The 20057-nt window shown below is 46.0% G+C and overlaps 1 protein-coding gene across 6 annotated transcripts in view; it reads left to right on the forward strand.

Annotated features, from left to right (window-relative positions):
- NDRG2 (NDRG family member 2) overlaps positions 1 to 20057 on the forward strand; it is a 40130-nt gene that overhangs the window by 4906 nt on the left and 15167 nt on the right. For 3 of the 6 annotated variants that reach the window (XM_081835024.1, XM_081835028.1, XM_081835025.1), the window contains exons 2-9: positions 4069 to 4151; positions 6370 to 6414; positions 12670 to 12775; positions 15437 to 15557; positions 15662 to 15724; positions 16374 to 16434; positions 17368 to 17454; positions 19269 to 19325. In XM_081835024.1, coding sequence (XP_081691150.1) covers positions 4074 to 4151; positions 6370 to 6414; positions 12670 to 12775; positions 15437 to 15557; positions 15662 to 15724; positions 16374 to 16434; positions 17368 to 17454; positions 19269 to 19325 — 618 coding nt within the window. In that variant the 5' untranslated portion in view covers positions 4069 to 4073. The remainder of the gene's footprint in view (positions 1 to 4068; positions 4152 to 6369; positions 6415 to 12669; positions 12776 to 15436; positions 15558 to 15661; positions 15725 to 16373; positions 16435 to 17367; positions 17455 to 19268; positions 19326 to 20057) is intronic. The other 3 variants (XM_081835026.1, XM_081835029.1, XM_081835027.1) reach the window with 1 other exon arrangement.

Here is a 20057-nt window from a genome sequence, read left to right on the forward strand (position 1 = left end):
AGGATGAGAAAAAAAGAAGACAGGCTTAGATCATTGACTTAAATAAATCAACTTCTACATTTTGAAATTCACGTATTTCCTGAACAGGCATGAGCAGGCTGGCGAATTGCTGTAGCACAATTCAAACATTGGCTTGCATCCAGGCTCAAGTCAGTTGCACTCTGGGCACTTCCAGGCTGTTGCTATTCTCAAGTGGAATTCAATCGCGTACTGGCAAATTTGGGTAGTGCAATTAGAGTTGATTGGGAGAGCTTGCGCAACAAACACTTCCTCCCCCAATGGTTGGACTTTCTGCAATTTTTTAAAAAATGCACTGGGAAGCTTTCTCTGCAAACAAATTAGTATGTACGAATGCTTATTAAATGGCCCACGTTGTCTGATTTTCCTGCAAATGAATCAGGAGGAATGCTCAAATAGGTTGCCATTTGGCACCCTTAATTCCCACTGAAATCAGTGAGGCTTAATTTAAGTCACAACTAACTTCTCCCATTGATTTCAGTGGCAACTAACTCTGCAATCATATATGCATATTCCCAGAAGTAAGCCCTGCTGAAGTCAGTGAGACTTTCTCCCAAGTAAATGTGCATAGGGCTGCAGCCTAACTTCAGTCGACTTAGTCTGGATCTAACCTGCTGGTTTGAAACTAAATGAAGTCTTAATATCAGCTAGGAACATGATCCAAAATGTGTGGCCATGGTATTCACATGCACAGCACATCTGTTAGAGGATAAATTTCTTTTGGGCTCTCTCTGTGCTATGTGAGAATACTAAGCAAGATCACTTACTTGGAAGTTAAGGTTGCAGTCATGTGCATATTTATTTGGAGCTAAGTCCTGTTGAACAAAGTGGGATATACTTCCAGTAAACAAGCATAGGACTGGGCTGTAAATGTCCAGAGCTTTCTGTAAACATAGGTTAGTCATTGCTGGGCAAAACACTGTTTGCCCATCAGATGGAAAATAAATCTCCATGTCGTTTGTTTAGTAGGTTCAAAAACAAGTGTCTTACTAGTCAACTATTATATGCAGTCACCACCTATTCCCTTCCTTAACTCCTCTGGCATGCACAGAGGGCTTTGGGAGAGGCAGGGTCACAGAATCATAGAATTGTAGAGTTGGAAGGGACCCCAAGGCTCATCTAGTCCAATGCAGGATCATCTGTTGTCTGTGCCTGGCATGGAGAGGACAGGAAACAGCTCAAGTCTCATGCTGATTGGAAGGTACTCCTGCTGTTTCTTACCTGCTCAAAAACTGCACTGACAATGGAACCTCTGTCAGGTGCTGAATGTCCTGTTTGCTAGAGGACGGAGGGCGCTCATCCCGGGTGAGCTGGCAAGTGGATTTGTGGAGGCCGATGCACAAATATTCATAATTTGAGAACTGGGACACACTGAAGAGCTTCGATAGCGCACACTATAAAAGAGCCCAAGATCACCAATGTGGATGATCCTAGTGGCATGTAGGAGAGCACATCTGTATCCTAGTGTCTACAGGCACCAGGTGCATTAGGAAGCCCTTGGCAATAAACAGGATACTCAAAACTTATGCATCGTTATGATGCTTAACCTCAGCAGTCAAGCGCCCTCTGCCCACCAGAGCTTTTTTTAAACAGACCAGACTTTAATTTATACAGTAATCTGTTTGATAGATGGCTGTGATTCAGTTTTAAGAGTTTGGCAGTATGAACTGGAACCTGTCCCATTCAGGTGTTACTTTAGATGGGTTGCTTGGGGGTTGGGGGAGGCCTATGATGTATTTTGAAATGTTTTGTTAAAAAGTCAATTTTAAAAACAATCACACTGATTTTTATTTATCCTGAAGGGGGGTAGCTTTCCGCATCAACTGAACAGGGAATAGTCTAGCCACTGAACATACCAGTCCAGAGAAGGGAGAAGGTAGGAATTGGGAAAAGGATGACGTGGGCTTGAGGAAACCTCAGGATTTAGGGTGCGGATATGCATGGGGCTGGAGAGCTAATCTTTCAGCTAGGCTTTTAAGTTTTTTACTTCTGGCCCTTCCAGGTAGTTACTAAAAAAGAAAATAAATTGTGAAATATAAGTATAGATTTCTTTTTTGTATGATTGGAAAGATCACAGTTGTGCTGTGTATAGAGATTTGGTTCCCTCGGTGCAGAATTTGGATTGGGGAGATAGTACCATGGCGCATACATGCTTCAGTGTATGCATGCTTGTAACATCGGCTTTGCATGCAGAAGGTCACAGGTTCAATCCCTGCCATCTCCGTGTAGGGCTTTCCCAACACCCTGGGGAGCCTCTGCCAGTCAGTGCAGGTAATACTGAGCTGGGTGCACCAATGGTTTGATGCGGTGTCTCTGCTGGTGTACCACTCTGCTCCACATGTCACAGCGGCTCTCGTTAACTACTGTAGCGCTTGATCATGTATTGCACTCCCAGCAGGAATGAGCAGGGCTGGTGCTGTGCCAGCTGCAGAGCTTAGCCAAGGGGTTCCGCTGCCACAGGAAGCAACAGCATGGCACAGTTCAAGAAGTGCCTCCCCACAATCTCTTGCTCCTTTGCCGAGAATGATAGGGTGCAATGGCGTTCGTCAGAATTGCATCCTGACACCCATTGGGATATTGCAAAAGATTCTGGGGTACACGTCTCAGAGCACTGTTTTTGAATTGGAACCCTTGGGTCGTTTTTGATGTCAGGCTGGCCCAAGGAATGGTCCTTTATATAAAGTTACACTCCATTACATAACCAGAGGATTTGGATCTAGGACAGCTGGGTTCACTTCTTCAGCTCTGTCCAGGACCCCCTGTGTACCCTTAGACAAGTCTCTCTCCCTCAGTCCCCCAACCTGCAAAATGGGAGGTTTATTGCATTAGGTATAGGGCCATTGGTCAAAACACAGTCACATAAATTCCACAGATTAAACAACAGCACGGTGCCGCAAAATATCACACATACCCACAGACTTTTAAAAGATATTATTTCAACCACAACAGCAAAACACAGAACACCATTTTAGGTATGATATTTTTACAACTTGTGTTATGTCCTCCGTTCTTACACTTTGTCTTTGCAGCTGCCTCCGTGATAGTCAAACCAAAATAATAGCATCCTTATAGGCTTCAGTTATTTTCACAAGTAATCAAGATTCAGAGTGTTTGAGATTTTAAAATTTATTTTGCATCACCTGCATCAGTAATTTTAAAGTGACACCTACCTCATATGTTCTCTGTTCCACTTTCAATCCCACACTCACAACTTGGCACACATTTCTTTTCAATTATTTCTTATTTAAATTTGTATCCTGCCTTTCTGAGGAATGGTCTCAAAAGTGTCCAGCAGAAATAATACACATGCAATCAGTTGATATACAATAAAATCAATACAACCTGCCGGAGATCCACAGTATGGGCAGTCTTATGTGTGGTGTGCAAAAGCACTCTTTGATGGACAATGAGGCTCATCTCTTGGTTAAAGTAAGGCCAAGACTCTGGGTTGGTTCACATTTCTTGACCTCTTCACTTAATGGCCAGCAGATAAATGTGTCACTGTAAAGTGATGCCACATTGGAAAGCATCACAATTGAGCTCACCCTGGATAATATTCTAGTTCCATTGGCTAGCATTTGGTCCAGGATGACTGATTCAAATCTGCCATCCGTGCATGATAGAATAGCCATCAGATGAGGACTCTTCCTGTGTGAGCCATCACTAAGATACAGCAGAAAGCCAGCTTTGAGGAAAACCATGAGCAGCAGTGTACTTTGGTAATACAGCGCCCTGAGCAAGGACAAAATCTGGTGCACACACAGACCCTAAATATTTATTATTTTCACAATAATTCCTTTTGGTACTATTGCTTTTTCAATCTTCTCAGTAGGTATCCGTATAAATATAGGTGGTTATTATCATCATTTTGTGCCCCCTTGGCTCTGCATTCTGTGCAGGGGAACTGCTTGTACCGCCCAAAATCTGGCTCTGCCATGACGCAGAGTCCTGACAGGAGCCTCATCCTCAACCAGTGACTTATCGGATGCATGTGGCTGTGCCCCAGCTAATACACTGCTTGATGTCTGTGTCTCTTATATTTTGCTTCAGGAGCCATGACGGAGCTTCAGGAAGTGCAGATAACTGAGGAGAAGCCGCTTCTGCGAGCTCCAGGAGCACCTGATCCGGGCAAGGTCAGCAAAAGGACAGGATTCCCCTGACTCTCCCTTTCCCTGCCATCCCTCTTTCTCCTTCTCACCAGTGTACCCAAAGCTGTCCAGTCTTGCCTGTTTCTCTCCTTGCTCTTTTCCATCTGAAGCAGATTGGCAAAGCAGACGCATAAAAATTCTCCCTTACGCTGAGCTCAGTAGTTAGTCCATCTGGCCCAATGGCGGAAGGGCCCAGTGCTTCAGGCAGAAGTTTTGTTTGTTTTGTTTTCGTTTTTCCCACATCGCACTGTTGCTATATCCTTGTAGCTGGAGAGGCTGGCAAATGAACTTGGGCTCTTTCATGTGCAAAATATGTGCTCTACCCATTGGAGTCTGGTCCCTTATCGCAAATGCCCCACCAACCTTACCTGCCTGCCTTCTTCCTTACATCCAGTCCAGGGGGCAGCTCTGGGTGTCAGTTTCTTCCCCCCTCAATCTCAAGTGTTGCCCTTGCAGAATGCAACAGGGAGCAGAAGGAGGACAAAACCAGAATTATGGTAGTTGGCTGTGCCTGGCTTTGGCTCCACCTACTGGTGGCCTCCCTGCCTTCCACCCTACCAATCCCAATGGGCAGCCACCGCCACTGACTCTACCACCAATCCATGTCCCCTCCAGATACCTAAAAATTGCAACCTCTGCCAATCCACCAATTCTGCTGTCCACATCCATAGAGGTGACAGAGCTCTACTGAGAGATGAAGCACGTCTCTTTCAAAGCACTGCTTCAAAGCACAGCTGGACCATCTCTATTGAGGGGGGGGGGGATTCAGAAACTCATGCTCTACCACTGCGCTGCAGCCCTTCACTGGGAGTTGCTATTTGAGAGCTTTAACTCTATGAATAGTGGTATAAACCCTTATCTTCCCTTGGTCTATGCAGAGGACTTGTTTTGCCTTCCATTGATGATGAAGTGAGACATTTATATAAACTGGTTGACCGGAGAATCACATACCAGGTCCAGGGCATTATCAGGATTGCCAAAGCTGGCCTGTTCTTGGATACCCAGTAGAGCCTTGAGCTTCCAGATGTAAATGCTGAAATATGAATGAATGCAGTAAATAAAACAGCAAAAAAACACTTGCAGAAATGTTGCACTTGCAATCCTTTGCGGTCATGCTGCTGGGGAAGATTTAGGTCCAGACTTGTCCAGCCTGTTGTTGTGTTTTTGGAGCTGCACTGCAAATCCACAGACATTATGAACTGTACCCAGTGTTAGTCATACTCAGAGTAGACCCATTAAAATGGCTAATGTAGGTACATTAATTTCAGTGGGTCTCCTTTTGAGTAAAAGTTAGGTGACTGGAGCCCCTAGACTACTTATTTTAATTTTCGGAGGCAACAGAGTTTGACCTGACCGAAGAGATGATGTGGTATCTGTTTTAATAAACCACAGACTGTATTTGGATAGAAATCAAATCATTGATTTATATGATCAACAGATTGCTTTGTATCTAAATGCCTTGGCGCTATCTGCTTTGTCATACTAAATACTTAGGGGTGCTGTCAACAAAGGATCTCCCCGCCCCCCAAGCTTGTGTTCCATGTGAAAGCAGCTCAGCCCTTGCAAGGGACAGTGCAGTCAAGTTAATTCCTTTTTACTCAGGTGCTAATCACTTCCCGGCAATTGATCTCAAAACTGTGAAATCGTCTGCGTTAAGTAAGGTGTGTGTGTGTGCAAATGTTCCCAGGAAATCATATTCTTAATCATAGAAGTCCTAGGATATGTGGCAGGGAAAACATCTGGCACAGGTGTGCTTTTAGCCCAGTTGTCCTTACCATTGGACACAGGTTGCCGGGACTGCTCTGGTGAACTATACAGTCTAAATGGCTAGTTTCTTTGGGGAAGCATGGGTAGGGAGCAGGCCTTTGCCTTCCCCCAAAGACACAGTATGACCTCAGCTAAGCAATGCATCATTTAACAGAAAGCATGTAAGAAAGCAGGTTGAACCCTTAGCGTTACAGCTCTAGAGTGCAGTTAGCTTTCTGGGGAGTCCAGTTTTGCTCAATGTCTGCTCATTGCCCGTGCTGGTAAAAAGGGCCCCTATCTATAGCAGGAAGTCTCTGCACTCCCTTGATTTCCGCTCCCCTTCCCTATTCCCATAACTCTGATACTTTTTCCTCACTTACTTCCCACCCTGCATTCTCCGTCTGTCTGTCTGTCTGTCTTCCCCCCTCCTTTCTCTTTCTCTCTCTCTGTGTTCTAGGATGCTGAACTGATAGCAGCCAAACTTCTGCAGGAACAAGGCCAGGTAATCACCACCCCTTCCCCTCTTGTTCACGGGGACAGAACTGGTTCCCCGAACCCTCAGAACGCCCCGATGCCAAAAATGCCAAACAGAAAGAAGCTGTGTTAACCCCTCAATGTTCGTTCCTTCTCTCCTTGTTCCATCCACGCTGGGTATACTGTACATCCAAGCATTGCAGTTGCTGCCTGATTGATTGAGCAGAAATCTTGCAAGTGCACCTTTCCCTCAGCCTGGAGTTTCAGAGTTCTACCCAGGGGAGCCAACTTATGGGTGCCCATGACGTTATGACGTCACGTGTGCCCTGGCCTCGGAACCTGACTTCTGGTGGCAAGGCCTCAGGGATGCTGTCTGAGGACTCGCGAGGTCTCGGAACCCGACTTCCACTGCCACCAGAATTCAGGTACCAAGGTCTCGCAAGGCCTTGGACAGCATCACTGAGGTCTCACAAGACCTTGGACATGACTTCTGGTGCTTTCAAGGCACCAGAAGTTGCATTGGGGGCTCTGCAGTGTGGGTGCTGAGCACCCACAACAAAGTTTTTGTTGGCGCACCTGGTTCTGCTCCTGTTGAATTCCTGCCAACAACTCCTGTTGATTTGCTACTCTGGGATAAGACACTGAGTCCTTCTTGAGGGAGAAGCAGCAACCCCAGTCTGTGAAGGAAGAGTGAGCTTTCAGCACAAGGATGGAGAGGCTGTGGCCTTCCAGTTGTTGTTGGACCCCCAACTCCCATCACCACTGGCCATGCTGGTCAGGGCTGGTGGGAGTTGGGGTCCTTCTGGAGGGTCCACATCCCCACGGTTTATTTATCAAGTCAGTGTTAGCCAGGTGTTGGGAACATTTGGCCCTCCAGATGTTTCAGAATTACAACTCCCATCAGCCCCAGCAAGCATAGCCAATGGCCAGAGAAGACAGGAGTTGTTGTTCCATAACATCTGGAGGGACAAAGTTTCCCCAAATCTAACATAAGCAGATAACAGAGTCATGACTTCTGTGTAACCAACTTAAGGCCTTGTGAGCAGGAGCTGAGGGCACTTCTGGGGTTGCCACCTTTCTCTGTATGCTGAGAAAAGATGCCTCTGTCAAACTGAAACAGAGCACTGCCTTAGAGAGTGTCAGACCACTGGTCTATCTAGCTTTCTTATTGCCTATGCTTGCTGACTATGCTCTTGTCTATACTCTGCAGGGTTTCAGGCAGGGGTCTTTCCTAGCCTTACTTGGAGATTCAAAAGACCTCTTGCACAAGATCTCGCAATGAGCCACCTTTAATTTCTCCATTGTATAATCATTAAAGGCACAACAGCTCTCCCATGGAATCTTGGCTCTGGCCCAGCCTGTTTCTTGTTTCTTGTCTTCGAGATATATAGGAGGCACCTTTGCCAACTCCAGCAGGCTAACACTATTCTTCCTTGCCATCTACCAGTCAATTCCTTGGTCAGTGCCAGGAACTTGATGGGCTTGAATTAAAGCTTCTACCATCCTTGCTTCCACTCTCTGGCCTTAAATGGCTGTGGGATGTGCAGAACCTCAACATCTGCAGCTTATTCCATCACTTGGGTTGCCAGGTCTTAGAAATATCCCTGCTCCTGTGCCTTTAACGAGCAAGTCCAGCCGTGCTCATCCCTTATGTTATGAAAAGCTTTTCCTGCTGACTTCTGTAAATCAAGCTGCTTTGAAAAATGCAGGAGCAGCAGGGACAAGTTCTGTCACCACCACTATGTTGAGGAAAGCTGCACCTGTTGAAATCCCTGCTCGTCATCCGGCTAAAAAGGTGGCAACTCTTCTCTGTTTAGTCATGACCTCATTGACCAGCCTTAGGCAAGGCAAAGTCCCATTTGGTAAAATAGGACAATATAATTATAGGGTTGTTACGAGGTTTGGTGACACAGCAGGTGTAAATGGAAAGAGGCAACCCTTTATATAATGGAAATGCCAAATAATAGCTGCTCTTCCTGATTGCAAAAATCTTATTGCACCAGTCCACCCACACGCAAGGTAAGTCATTCTTGTGCCCATTTTCCAAACGAGGAACTAAAGATCAGGAAACTTAGGTCTCTCCAAGACCACCCAGCATGACAGGGATCTGTCCAGGTCAAGCCCCGGACAGGTCAAATTCTTAAACTATATTTGCATTTCATCCCAGAGCTAGAGGCAGACTCCTGGAGGCTTGGCTTCCAGACCTTACCAGCTGTTAGGATTCTGAGCTGCACTTGGTGGGTGACAAGTTTAGCTTTATTTATTGCTCCCTCTAAGAGCGAACGGAGGTGGGGTGTGCCAAGAAAAATGGAGCCAAAATGAGGTTGCTGAGTAACAGGAGGGGCAGTATTGGTAGCCCTGATGTTTTTCCAAGTCCAAAAATATATTTTAAAGGAATGAAACAAAACCCAGTTGGACCAAACAGAGAGAGAAAAAGACAACCTAGATGGACCAAAAACACACCACAAAAAAACCAGCAGCCCAAGCAGTCAGGGGGTGGATGTACTGCAAAAGAATTTTGCAGTTCCACTTTGTTCATTCATTTGATCATTCATTCAGTGGTGTAGTGGGTAAATGCTGATGTTCGTGCCCTCTTCATGACAGGCCTGATAGCCAAGCCCCTCCTAAGCCTATACAAAAGAAGAAGAAAAACCTTTGACAGCATTTTTTCCCTTCAACCCATCCCCCACTTTGAACAGTTTGGGTGGGCTCAAAGTCTTGGTCAGTATTTTGTGACATTTTGGTTGGTCATGATGTAGGGATCTGGGATTTTTTTCAGAAAGGAAAGTGCTGGTTTTAACCTCTTAGCTATGCTTGCTAAGGCTACCTCCCTCTTCCTCTGTTTAGTTTATTTGGTGGGTTTCTCTTTGAGTTAAGCTTAATTATTTGGCACATAAAGAATTGGCAAGTAATGCCCCCCCCCCGAGATGACGCCAACATCCCTGCCCCTCCCTGTTCCACCACACTGCTGCATTAATCACAATATTTCTATTGAAATGTTTTTGGGAACACAAACATGCACACAGGTGCCAAATCATCCAAAGTCAACACAAAAGCAATAAAACTACAACCCATAAAACAAATCAGAATGCAGGAGAGTAGATAAGAAAACGTAAGATTAGATTAGGCTGCAATAAACAACAGTAGCTGGGGTGCCGACATGGATGAAGCAAAAACCTCCCAAGGGGTTTACGGCTAGTTCAGTGACCAGATGCAAAAAGGGAAGAGGCCTCTGTGTATGGTCAGCTGGTACCATGTTGCACACTCCTGCACTGGCATTATTCGCCACCCCTACACAGCTGTTAAAGACATGGGAGCAATGTCTGCCTTTGTACCATGATTGAAAACCCACCAAGCCAAACACAGCCCAACACTTTTCTGCAGCAGCAGCAGCAGCAGCAGCCCACAAGGGATTTCCTCTTTTGACTTCCTGCCTGGGTTTGTAAAACTACAGAAGCTGCCAAGTATGTTGTGTTTAGGCACAGTCCATTCTCTACAAGTTGTACCCTTTAGTATAAGCCAGACTTCCATTCTGCCATGTTCCCTTGACATAGGACAGGAATGGGAAGCCTCAGGTCCAGGAATCGCCTCCAGGTCTTTCTGTTTGACTTTTGGGACTCTTGTTCCTCACAGGCCATGTTTCGCTGGCTCCTTTACTTGAGTGTTTTTGCCTGGCTAGAACGTGACCCCAAACTCTTATAATCCTCCTTTCCCATGCCTGGGTGGAGGATGGAGAGGGGTGTGAGAGTAAGTTAACACTTGTCATCCTGCCCACTTTTGCCTGCACTGCCACTACCACCTGATGTTTCCTAGAGTCCTACCAGGAAGCTGTATATGACCCCATTAGAAATGCCTGTTAGTTGCCTCCCATAGTTTGTACACCAACAGGGGCTTCATGCAGGCATTCTCCTGTTGTGTTTAATCGTTGTGTGAGGGGGGAAGGCAAGGACAGCTCCTCCACCCCCCATTGCCATCCCTGTCATTCTCCATGAGTTGGAGGTATAGCTTCTCTTCGGGATGCAGAACCTGATGTCATGGGCTGTATGCCAGGAACGGTGCATGAGCAGAGAAGACTTCCTGCTTCAAAAGTTAACCCTCCAACTAACTCTTTGCTTCTGTCTCACTTGACCCCCATGGGATGGGTTGAGGGAACTAGCACTCTTCTTCCCCTGTGCATGTGGGCTCAGGACAAGGAGAACGCTTGAATAGGGCTTGTGTAGGACCTGAATACAGTACTCAGGGTTCAGCAAACAACCTTCCTGGCAAGCCACAATGCCTGGCTGGTGGCCTCTGTTTGGCTCAGTGGGTGCTGTCCCGGACTATCATCTGTAACCATTAGTCACTGCTTTACGCTTTGGGCTGGTGGCAGCCTTGCCAGCAAGTCTTAAATCTAGGCTCGCGGTCGCTTGCCTCTCTTCTGAACTGTTTCTTTCATCTCCACCTTTTACCCTTTTCACGCCTGTGTTATTGCCTTTCTGGAAAGGAGTATCTGCCGGTGCCAAATCACTCAACCTTTCTCTGAGTATCCAATTGCTTTTGAATACATTGAGTTCCCTTGTGTGCTATACGAGAAAGCCTTAGCAGGAAGGGCTTGTAGAACAAACAAGGAACTTTAAAAAGAGAGAGGGAGAGAGAAGAAATGTGATTGTTTTGAATATTGGCCCAGGTTTCTCCCAGTGTATCATGGGAATGATAAGGTGGAGACGATCAGTCCTCTAACACTGAATTCTGCACTTGTTCTGGAATGTTGTGGGCAGTGTTTCGTTTTTAAGGCAGCGAGTGCCAGCATAGTCTTCACTTATGAGTCATACCGCCTGACCTTGCACACGCTTCAGATGTATTTCAAGATTACAACATGGCTTGGAGATGATTTGTACATTAGGAAAAAGCACAGAGGAAAGCGGATTATAATATATGGCATTTCATAAAATTCCAAATTGGGATGAGAAGAAAATGAACCCTGTATACTCAAAGCTAATCTATCTTACTTGGCATATTCCTGGACTGGACTTTACCATATAAACAACATGTTCTGGGTTTGATTCCTAACTCATATTTAAACCATGGTTTGGCTACTATTCTCAATTTTACCCTGAGAGCCTTGGAAGGGATGCTGATTTTAATCTACAGGTCAAAAAACATAGAGTTGTCTTGAAGTAGTTGTAGGGACAAAGTAAGCAACTAGTGATCTTGATGGTCTTGGCGGGTACTTGGGCAGGGGAACAAAAGTGAGCATCCCATGAATCAGAGTCTTCTTTAAAACAAAACACCAAGGTTCTAGTCCTCAAGGCTGTGAAGATAGGCATGAAAATAGAAGGGTCAGAAAATCAGAAGCTGAGGGTGGTGGAATAGAAGAGAAGAATATTATCAATTTTTAATCACACTGGTAACTGGGTCTTTAACGGTATCATGATGTGCAGATAATAGAAGGGGGATAATATTTTATCTCCGTACTGTGATAAGGTCCACCTGGTGATTATGTATTGCTGTGCATTGTTGGCAATGCTGGGGACTCAAGTTCTGAGCAGAAGTTCTAGCAGCCGGGATGGGCCATGGTACATGCATAGTAGTTTTCACCACCCCATAACTAGCATAAGTAGAATAAACTGTGCAAAATAAGTGAAAATATCCAGTTTTGTGTGCGCGCATGTAATTTTCATTTCCCACTCCTTGTTTTTAACCACGCACCACACACAGCCTCAGATGTATGGGAAAGCAACAACTGACTGGGCCCTGAGTGGTCTTTTGACTTGGCCCATTTCTCTGCCGTCTCTGAACCCAGTCTCATCCCTGTCCCTTGATGTACCCTAATTTAAAAAGTGCAAACAAACTAGGATTGAACCTATGTCTTTACTCATGCACTGTATGTTTTCTGTGCAGACAGCTACTATGATCAGCATACACTGGAAGCCTGGAAGGGGAGGGGGACTAGGATCACAGCAACCAGCTTCTTTCCCATGCCCATGTTGATTGTGCATTGTACATAGAATCTATGCATGCAAAATCTTTATGGCCATGTGATGTGCAACACCTGCATTTAGCTGGATCCCAGATTTCACAGAGGAAGCCCACACATATACAATCAGTTTACGGGTTACAAGGAACCATCTAAGCACAGAAGTCAGAGATGGGGCCACCAGCACTTATGACCCGACTTCTCCCTCCATGCCCTCAGCATAAGTCTGGTTATGGCTGTCTGCACTGGGTTATGGTCTAGCCCTGTGATGTCACATTTGCTCACCCTTCTTTCTTTCTATCTCTCTCTCTTTTCCCCCTTCCACAGAAACACACAGTGGAGACACCTTATGGGGTTGTGACAATCACCATCCATGGGACACCCAAGCCCAAACGTCCAGCCATCCTCACCTACCATGATGTGGGACAAAACCGTAAGACTGGAGCACCCACTTGGTTGGGGCAGGAGGGAGGGGAGATTGGGGGCTTTCCAAGCGGTGCAACCCCAAGAGAGAACTTGGCAATTTGCCCTACAGTCCAGTTCGTAGAACGTTTGCGTCAAGGATCTTGCCATTCTGGAAGAACCCCAAGAACTTTTTGTTTTGGTGGGGTCAGGAAGTCCCAGCACATATTCACACCTATGCAACACACACACACACACACACACACACACACACACACACACACGGTCTCCTATTGTGTGGAGGTTCCTTGATACTATACCATTGGTGTGGGCAAACTTCAGGCTACAACCCCAAGATCCACCAATCAGGTGCAAAATACAAGGGCCTATTTGGAGAATACTATAAACAGATGTCAAGGCCTATTTGGAGGCTGGAGCCAGGTACCTGCTGCCCCCCATGAACAAAACATTGGGAAGACCTGCATGTATGAGCACAAACCTACATCTAAGTTTGTGTGGATCAGAAATTCTAACAGATTAATGTAGGGAAGGAGAGCCATTTGTGGACACTATTCTTGAACAATGGGGAATCAAAAGCCTTTGCTTTCTGATTGCAAATCATCCTGCAATCTACTGGTGGATCCTAATTTGCCTTGATCTGCCCGCCCCCTGGGGATGCACTCTACCCCACCCATCACAATCAATCCTACCATAGCTGCTTGAGGACGGAGAACCAACACTTCCTAACAATGTAGAGGAGGGAGGGGCAAATACAGCCCCTCAGGACTCTCCTCGGACCACACCTCTCTTTGGCCACTCCCCTCACCACTGTCCTTGAGAGTTGCTGCCTGGCTGGAATATGTCCCTGAACTCTGATCATGCCTTTGGGTCGCTTGAGGGCGGGGGGGTGGGGAGAGGCGTCTGTGAGCATGTTTCCACTCTCCTGTTCTAGAATACCAGATCTTTGTGGCCTTTGAGGATGCTCGAGTTTACGTTGTGGGCTTGCTCGGTGGTCGACTCTCAAGCAAGTCGGTCGCTCTGCCTCAGAGTCTGTCTGCAGGCATCTGACTCCTGCTGTCTCTGAAGTTTCCCACCCACCCACCCGCCTGCCTGCCTTCTGCCTTCTGCAACAGGCATTGAAAGCTGGAGGAGAGAGAAAACACTCATCCAGGGGAGGAGGAACTGCTGGCTTTCGTTCTTACTTGGTTGTTTATCTCAACCTTATCTTTAGCAGCTAATTTCCCCTACTACTCTCCCTTCCAACTCCTAGAGAAAAATAGCCACCAAGTAGGGGAGATAAACAAGGGGCAGAGAAATGCAGCCAGCAGCGCCTCCTCCAGCACGTGTGACATTTTTATTCCCTCTAACCATTTATGCTGGTCTGTGAGGGAGTCTCCAAAATTCCCCATGGAATGGTGGAGCCTGCTCTCTCAGGGTGAGTGTAATGTCTAGCCAAGTCCTTAGTTCCCGTCCTAGAAAACAGGAATGATAGCGGTCTTCCTCACTGGGTTGTGAATGTGAACGAAACATGGGTTGTCTTGCATTCTTTCCACAGCCAAGGGACCATTTAAACAATCACTGCTAAGAAGAAGAAGAAAACTTGAGGAAAGCTTTCAGTCATGCAACTTTGCATTTTGGTGCACTCTGGTCTACTTTCTCATACCCCCAAAAGGCCTGCTTTTTATTCCCTAACTCTTTTTTTATTTTTTAAAAAAGGGATTCATACCTTGACGTTAGAATCACCAGATTCCATTCTAAAACTTTAATTTGAAATTTTAAACATTGTCCTATTTATTGTTAATGTTTCCCAAGTGATCTGCGCTCTGTTCCAGAATTCCCCACCATCCCTTGAGGCCAATCATCTCCTGGTTTTGAAAGCATCTAGACCACCCTTTCCCATCATGGTGCCTTCCTGAAACTCCCATCAGCCCCAGCCAGCATGGCTGTGCTTCCATGGCTGTGCTGATGGGAGTTGTAGTCCAAAACATCTGGAGGGCACCAGGTTGGAGAAGCCTGGCCTAGAAGGCTCTTCTTCTCTTCAAAAGCTTTCACCCTTGTTAAGGAGAACATAGGAGCTCTCTCCTATTCAAGGTTGCTTGCTTATCTGAATGCCCCCATCTCTTGCTCTTTTGCCAGGCCAGCTGAAGACATTTTGATCCCTTAGACTGCAGCCCTTAGGATACTTACCTGGGGGAAAAGCCTCACTGAACACAGTGGGTTTTACTTCTGAGTACAGTGGTACCCTGGTTGTCGAACTTAATCCGTTCCGGGAGTCCATTCGACTCCCGGAACGGTTCAAAAACCAAGGCGCAGCTTTCGATTGGCTGCAGGAGCTTCCTGCACTCAATCGGAAGCCGCTGCAGACATTCAGCTTCCAAAAAAGGTCCGCAAACCGGAACACTCACTTCCGGGTTTGCGACATTCGGGAGCCAAAACGTCCCGAGTACCAAGGCGTTCGACAACCAAGGTACGACTGTAAACTTGCATAGGCTTGCATGGTAAGGCTAGGAATCCAAATAGCACCTTCCAATGTAAAACAACAACAACAGTCAGTTTGCTGCCCTGTTTACTGACTCCTGGAGCAAGACGGCAGCCGCTGTCTTGATTTGCAGCTCGCCAGTCTCGACGGCACTACCGCTTGGCCTTTTGCAGCCTGACACCCACTTCTTCTGTCTCCCCACCCCCACCCCAGATCTTTCGTGCTTCGACACCCTCTTCCACTTTGAGGACATGCAAGAGATCATAAAGAACTTCGTGGTGATACATGTGGACGCGCCTGGCATGGAGGAGGGGGCCCCGGCCTTCCCTCTGGGGTGAGCCTTGCAGCCTCCATTCCTGCCCCACCCGCATCGTTGGGTGTGATGGGGACAACAGCCTAGCAGTCTAACACAGCCCCTGCTCTCTGCTCTCTTCCTAGGTATCAGTATCCCTCGCTGGACCAGCTGGCTGACATGATCCCCTGCATCTTGCAATATGTGAAGTGAGTCGGGGCGAGATCACACGGGTGGGTGGGTTGCGACAACAACCTGCGACGGGGTCACCTGTCAGCCTTCTCAAACAAGGGTTCTTTGCCCTGGAGTGTAAAATCAGAAAAGGCACAGCCTTTCATTCACATCAATCAAACAAAACAAAGCACAGAAACAACATCTGGGGACCCAAGGTAACCTACCAAAGTAAGATTCCTTCTTGGGTATTTCCCATTATTATCATTCTTCCAGTGGGATAGCCAGCCGTGTGTGTCTGTTACAGGAAATGCAAGCATCTTTTGGCATCTTAAACACTAACATAGTGATTGTGGCCTAGGCTTCCCGCCTTTTCATCATGAAGTGTTATATTCCGTTTGGCAGATTATACACACACACACACACACACAGAGAGAGATAAATATAGATAGATAGCTGAACACACACTTAACACATGAGAGAAAGAGAAAGAGAGGGGGAAGGGAATTGGAGCCGGGGGGGGGGGGGCATGAAAACATGAGGCACTCAGTTTGTGCCATTTCAAAGTGTTCACTTTAGAGAAAATTCCAAAGGCACAAGATAAGCAAATGGCTGGAGCCAGAAAAGTGCCAGGCAGCTCCTGCTCCTTTGCGTATTTTGAAACTGGCCTCTTTCTTCCTCCTTTAGCTTCACCAGCATCATCGGAATTGGAGTCGGAGCCGGCGCCTACATCCTGGCACGCTACAGCGTAAGTGGGTGAGGGACCCATGAGTGGTGGTCAGATTAAGTAAATGTTCTCCGTGCCCAGTTTGAACCTCTCCAAAAGCAGCAGGGCTGCAGAGTAGCTGACATCTGTGTTCCTATTAACAACCACAGAGCAGCGTTTCGGTTGTTTCCTGAGCTGAAGTACAGAGGAAGGATGGGCCCAACATTTGATTCCAGCAAGTGTGATGTGCTGCAGTAATTAAGAGAATTAGTTGAGAGACAGGAAATTCCTGTTTCAAATCTCAGGGGAGGCATGAACGCGTGTGGTGAAATTACATAAGTGGCTCTCTCTTAGAGGCCAAGACTTTGCCACAGGACGAATGGAGAAACTTCGTTCTGATGTTATCGATTGATTTGTTTCAGAGACGCCAGATCTGCATGTGTGCTCCCTGCTCCCTTTTTTTTTTGAAAAAAATTATATTTTTATCTTCACACCAACCTGTGAGGTAGATTAGACTGAGAGGGAGTACATGTCCCTTAGTCACCCAGTGAACTTCATGGCTGAGCAGGGATTTGAACCTCAGGCTTAGCTTGATGCTCCAAACGCACCACCCTATCTCTCTGGTTTCAGTAGGGATTGCTGCAATAATGTACACAGAGCAACTTGAATATGTGTCAAAAGCTATTTATGAGAGCTAGTGTGACAACGAGGAGGAGAGGACAAGCAATGCTCTGGTTCAGATCTCACTTCAGCCAGAACCAGAAGGGGGGGAAAGTTTAGCATAAGCAGAGCCTGTTGGATCAGGCCAAGGATTCTGCAATTGCCACATCTTATTTCCTTCCCTGGCCAGCCAGCTGCCTATGAGGCACTGAGAAGCCTCTGTTTTATGTCCCTGAAATTATACATAAGCAGTATGGTGAGTGCCATGCGAACATTTTATCCGCTAGTCATGAGTGTTATTATGATTTTCCACAGCTCTCTCATGCAGACACCGTGGAGGGGTTGGTTCTGGTCAACATTGACCCCAATGCCAAGGGCTGGATGGACTGGGCTGCTCACAAGGTGAGACTGGGAAAGTGAAGGGGCTTACCACTGTCTAATGCGCCTAGTAATCAATTGCAGATGAAGTGAAGGGGTCTGATGCAGCCTTTGCTCACTTGGTGTCCTCCAGATATTTTGGATTGCAGCTCCCATCATTCCTGACCATTGCCATGCTGGCTGGGATGATGGGAGTTGTAGTCTAAACATTTGGAAGGCTCACAGTTGTGGCAGGCTGCTCCAATGGGTGCTTGAATCGTTGTTCTTATTTTTACAAATTTAAACAGCTAACACAACCTATTCTTTGCCTGTTTATAATGACAAATAAACAAAAAAAAAGCCCATAAACTTTGGTGTTGGTGCCAGTTACCCATCACTATAGAGATAGCAGAAATTCCTTTCAGTCTATCAACCTCTCAGCTGCAGGCACTTCTAGACTGTTGCACTTTTGTGGATGGGATTCACACATACCAGCAAATTGAGGTCATACAATTAAAGTGGCACTTCTGCACAACAAGCCCATTTCCAGGAGGGAGGGGGGAAGATAAATTTTGTGCTAAAGAAAGTGATGAGAGGCTTAATTCATTGTTATAATTTGGCTATCATTGGGGTATACTGGAAAACTAATTTGAATTTTTTTAAAAAAGAAAGTGACGAGATGTTGTAACTGAAAGTGGAGGATAACAGTTACTAGATGGGGTGTATAATATCCCCACAAACAAATGAATGCTCAATAGTTGCTTGACATCTAATCTCTTCCCCACAAACCTTGTTCAAAGAAACCGAGATGAATGCTCCATAAACAGGTTGTCTGAAAGCAACCTCCATTTTACTCTTCTTCCTCTGTCTGCTGCCCTGTTTCATCTGCTTACATTTCTGTCTCCCTCTTTTTTCCCCTCTGGTTTCTCTTCAACTTTTTCTTCGCCCACTTTCACCAAACGCTTTACTCTCCCCCCCCCGACTTTTCCTCCATATTCCTCCCAAGTTTATCAAAGACTCAGATGTGCAACCTACTCCCCCAAACAACCTAAAGGGCAGGATGCTTAGACATTTGTGGCCAGGTAGCACCACCTGGCTAAGCTTTCTAGTGAGCCTCCTCTTTCCCAATTTTTGGCTCTGGGAACTTAGGAGATAGGAAGGGTAAAGGCCAATTTCTGAAGGAAAAAAATTCAAGCACTGTGACTTACATAAAAGCTATCCCTCTTGATGTGTAGGTGGGTTCCCACAGGCAAGACACAGCGAAAACAGCAAGAACCTTTATTGAACTACATAACTGGGAAACGGGCAAAGCAACTGCTTATGTACATTCCTGATAGTCTGGGCCACTTCTACTCCCAACATGATTGGCTGTCTAAACTTCCAAGCTTCAAATCATGACTCAGAGTTCAAGGGCCAATGGCAGAGGCCCAAATCCTGAAATGTTCTATGATTAGACATCATGTATCAAATCAGAACACAGGAGCTCAGAATCCTTAGTCCAAACTCAAGCTCAGGCAAACACAGACCACTGAATACATAACACATCTCACATTATCTTGATGTCTTTTAGAGGTGGGATACAGTAATTCAGCAGTGGAATAAAATGCATTCTGCATATTCTCAGAAGCACTTAATTCTGATTTCTTTGCATGTTCCAGGATGAAGCCCTGGTACTGAAAAGAGATTTTAGCGTTTGAGTACAGGCTGTGCTCTGGAAGGCAATAGATTCTCAGAGATCTCTGCTTTCCCTCTGGGGAATAAGCCAATCCCCATAATTCTCATGCAGGTGCCAATCTGGCCCATTCAAACCAGTGTCTACTTTTGCATCTCCTCTGATCTCATTCTGTTTCTCTCTTCAGCTGACTGGCCTCACATCCTCCAACTCTGAGATGATTCTGCAACATCTCTTCAGCCAGGTAAGCATGTGCAGGAGGGGAGAAGGGCGACAGTAGTTGGTGCATGGAGCGGTGTGTCGGAGATAGAATGGACCAGGGATACCCCCCGCCCCCCATCTGAGAAGGTGCTCTCTAGTGATGTGAGAGCCTTCGCCAACCTGGTACCGTCCCGATTATTTGAACTGCAAGTCCTATCAGCCTCAGTCAGCATAATCATGCTGACTGGAGTGGGTTGGACCTGTAGCCCAAAACCTTTGGAGCTCAGCAGATTGGTGAAGGTTGGTGTGGGACCAAGCTGAAACCATTCTTTAAAATTCATGGATTTAGAACTTTATGAATTTATTATTATTATTGATTTAAAAAACACTGTCTTTTTTATCTTTACTTCATATTTCCCCACCCCCACTTTTTGCTATATGTACATTACCACGTATTTGTATAGATAGCTCTTTATCAGTATATAATAAGCATGGTTAAAATTGGCCACCTTTATAACATAAATAAAACAACAAGACATCTTCATGGAGTCAGTATAGAAGCAGCTAAAACAATAAGGCAGACTAATCAATGTGAACTGTTAAAATGGCTGGGTAAATAAAATAAAATTTAAACCTGGCACTGCAAATCATGTCAGCAACAGTCACACATCAGTACAGAAGGTATTCCATCGTCAGTGTTCCAACATTATCTATCCAACTATTTTCTCTCTCTTTTGCAAAATTACCAGGAAATTATATGGTTGTGCTTTACCCT

This window comes from Podarcis erhardii, assembly GCF_964252035.2.
Source record: "Podarcis erhardii genome assembly, chromosome: 13".
NCBI lineage: Eukaryota > Metazoa > Chordata > Lepidosauria > Squamata > Lacertidae > Podarcis > Podarcis erhardii.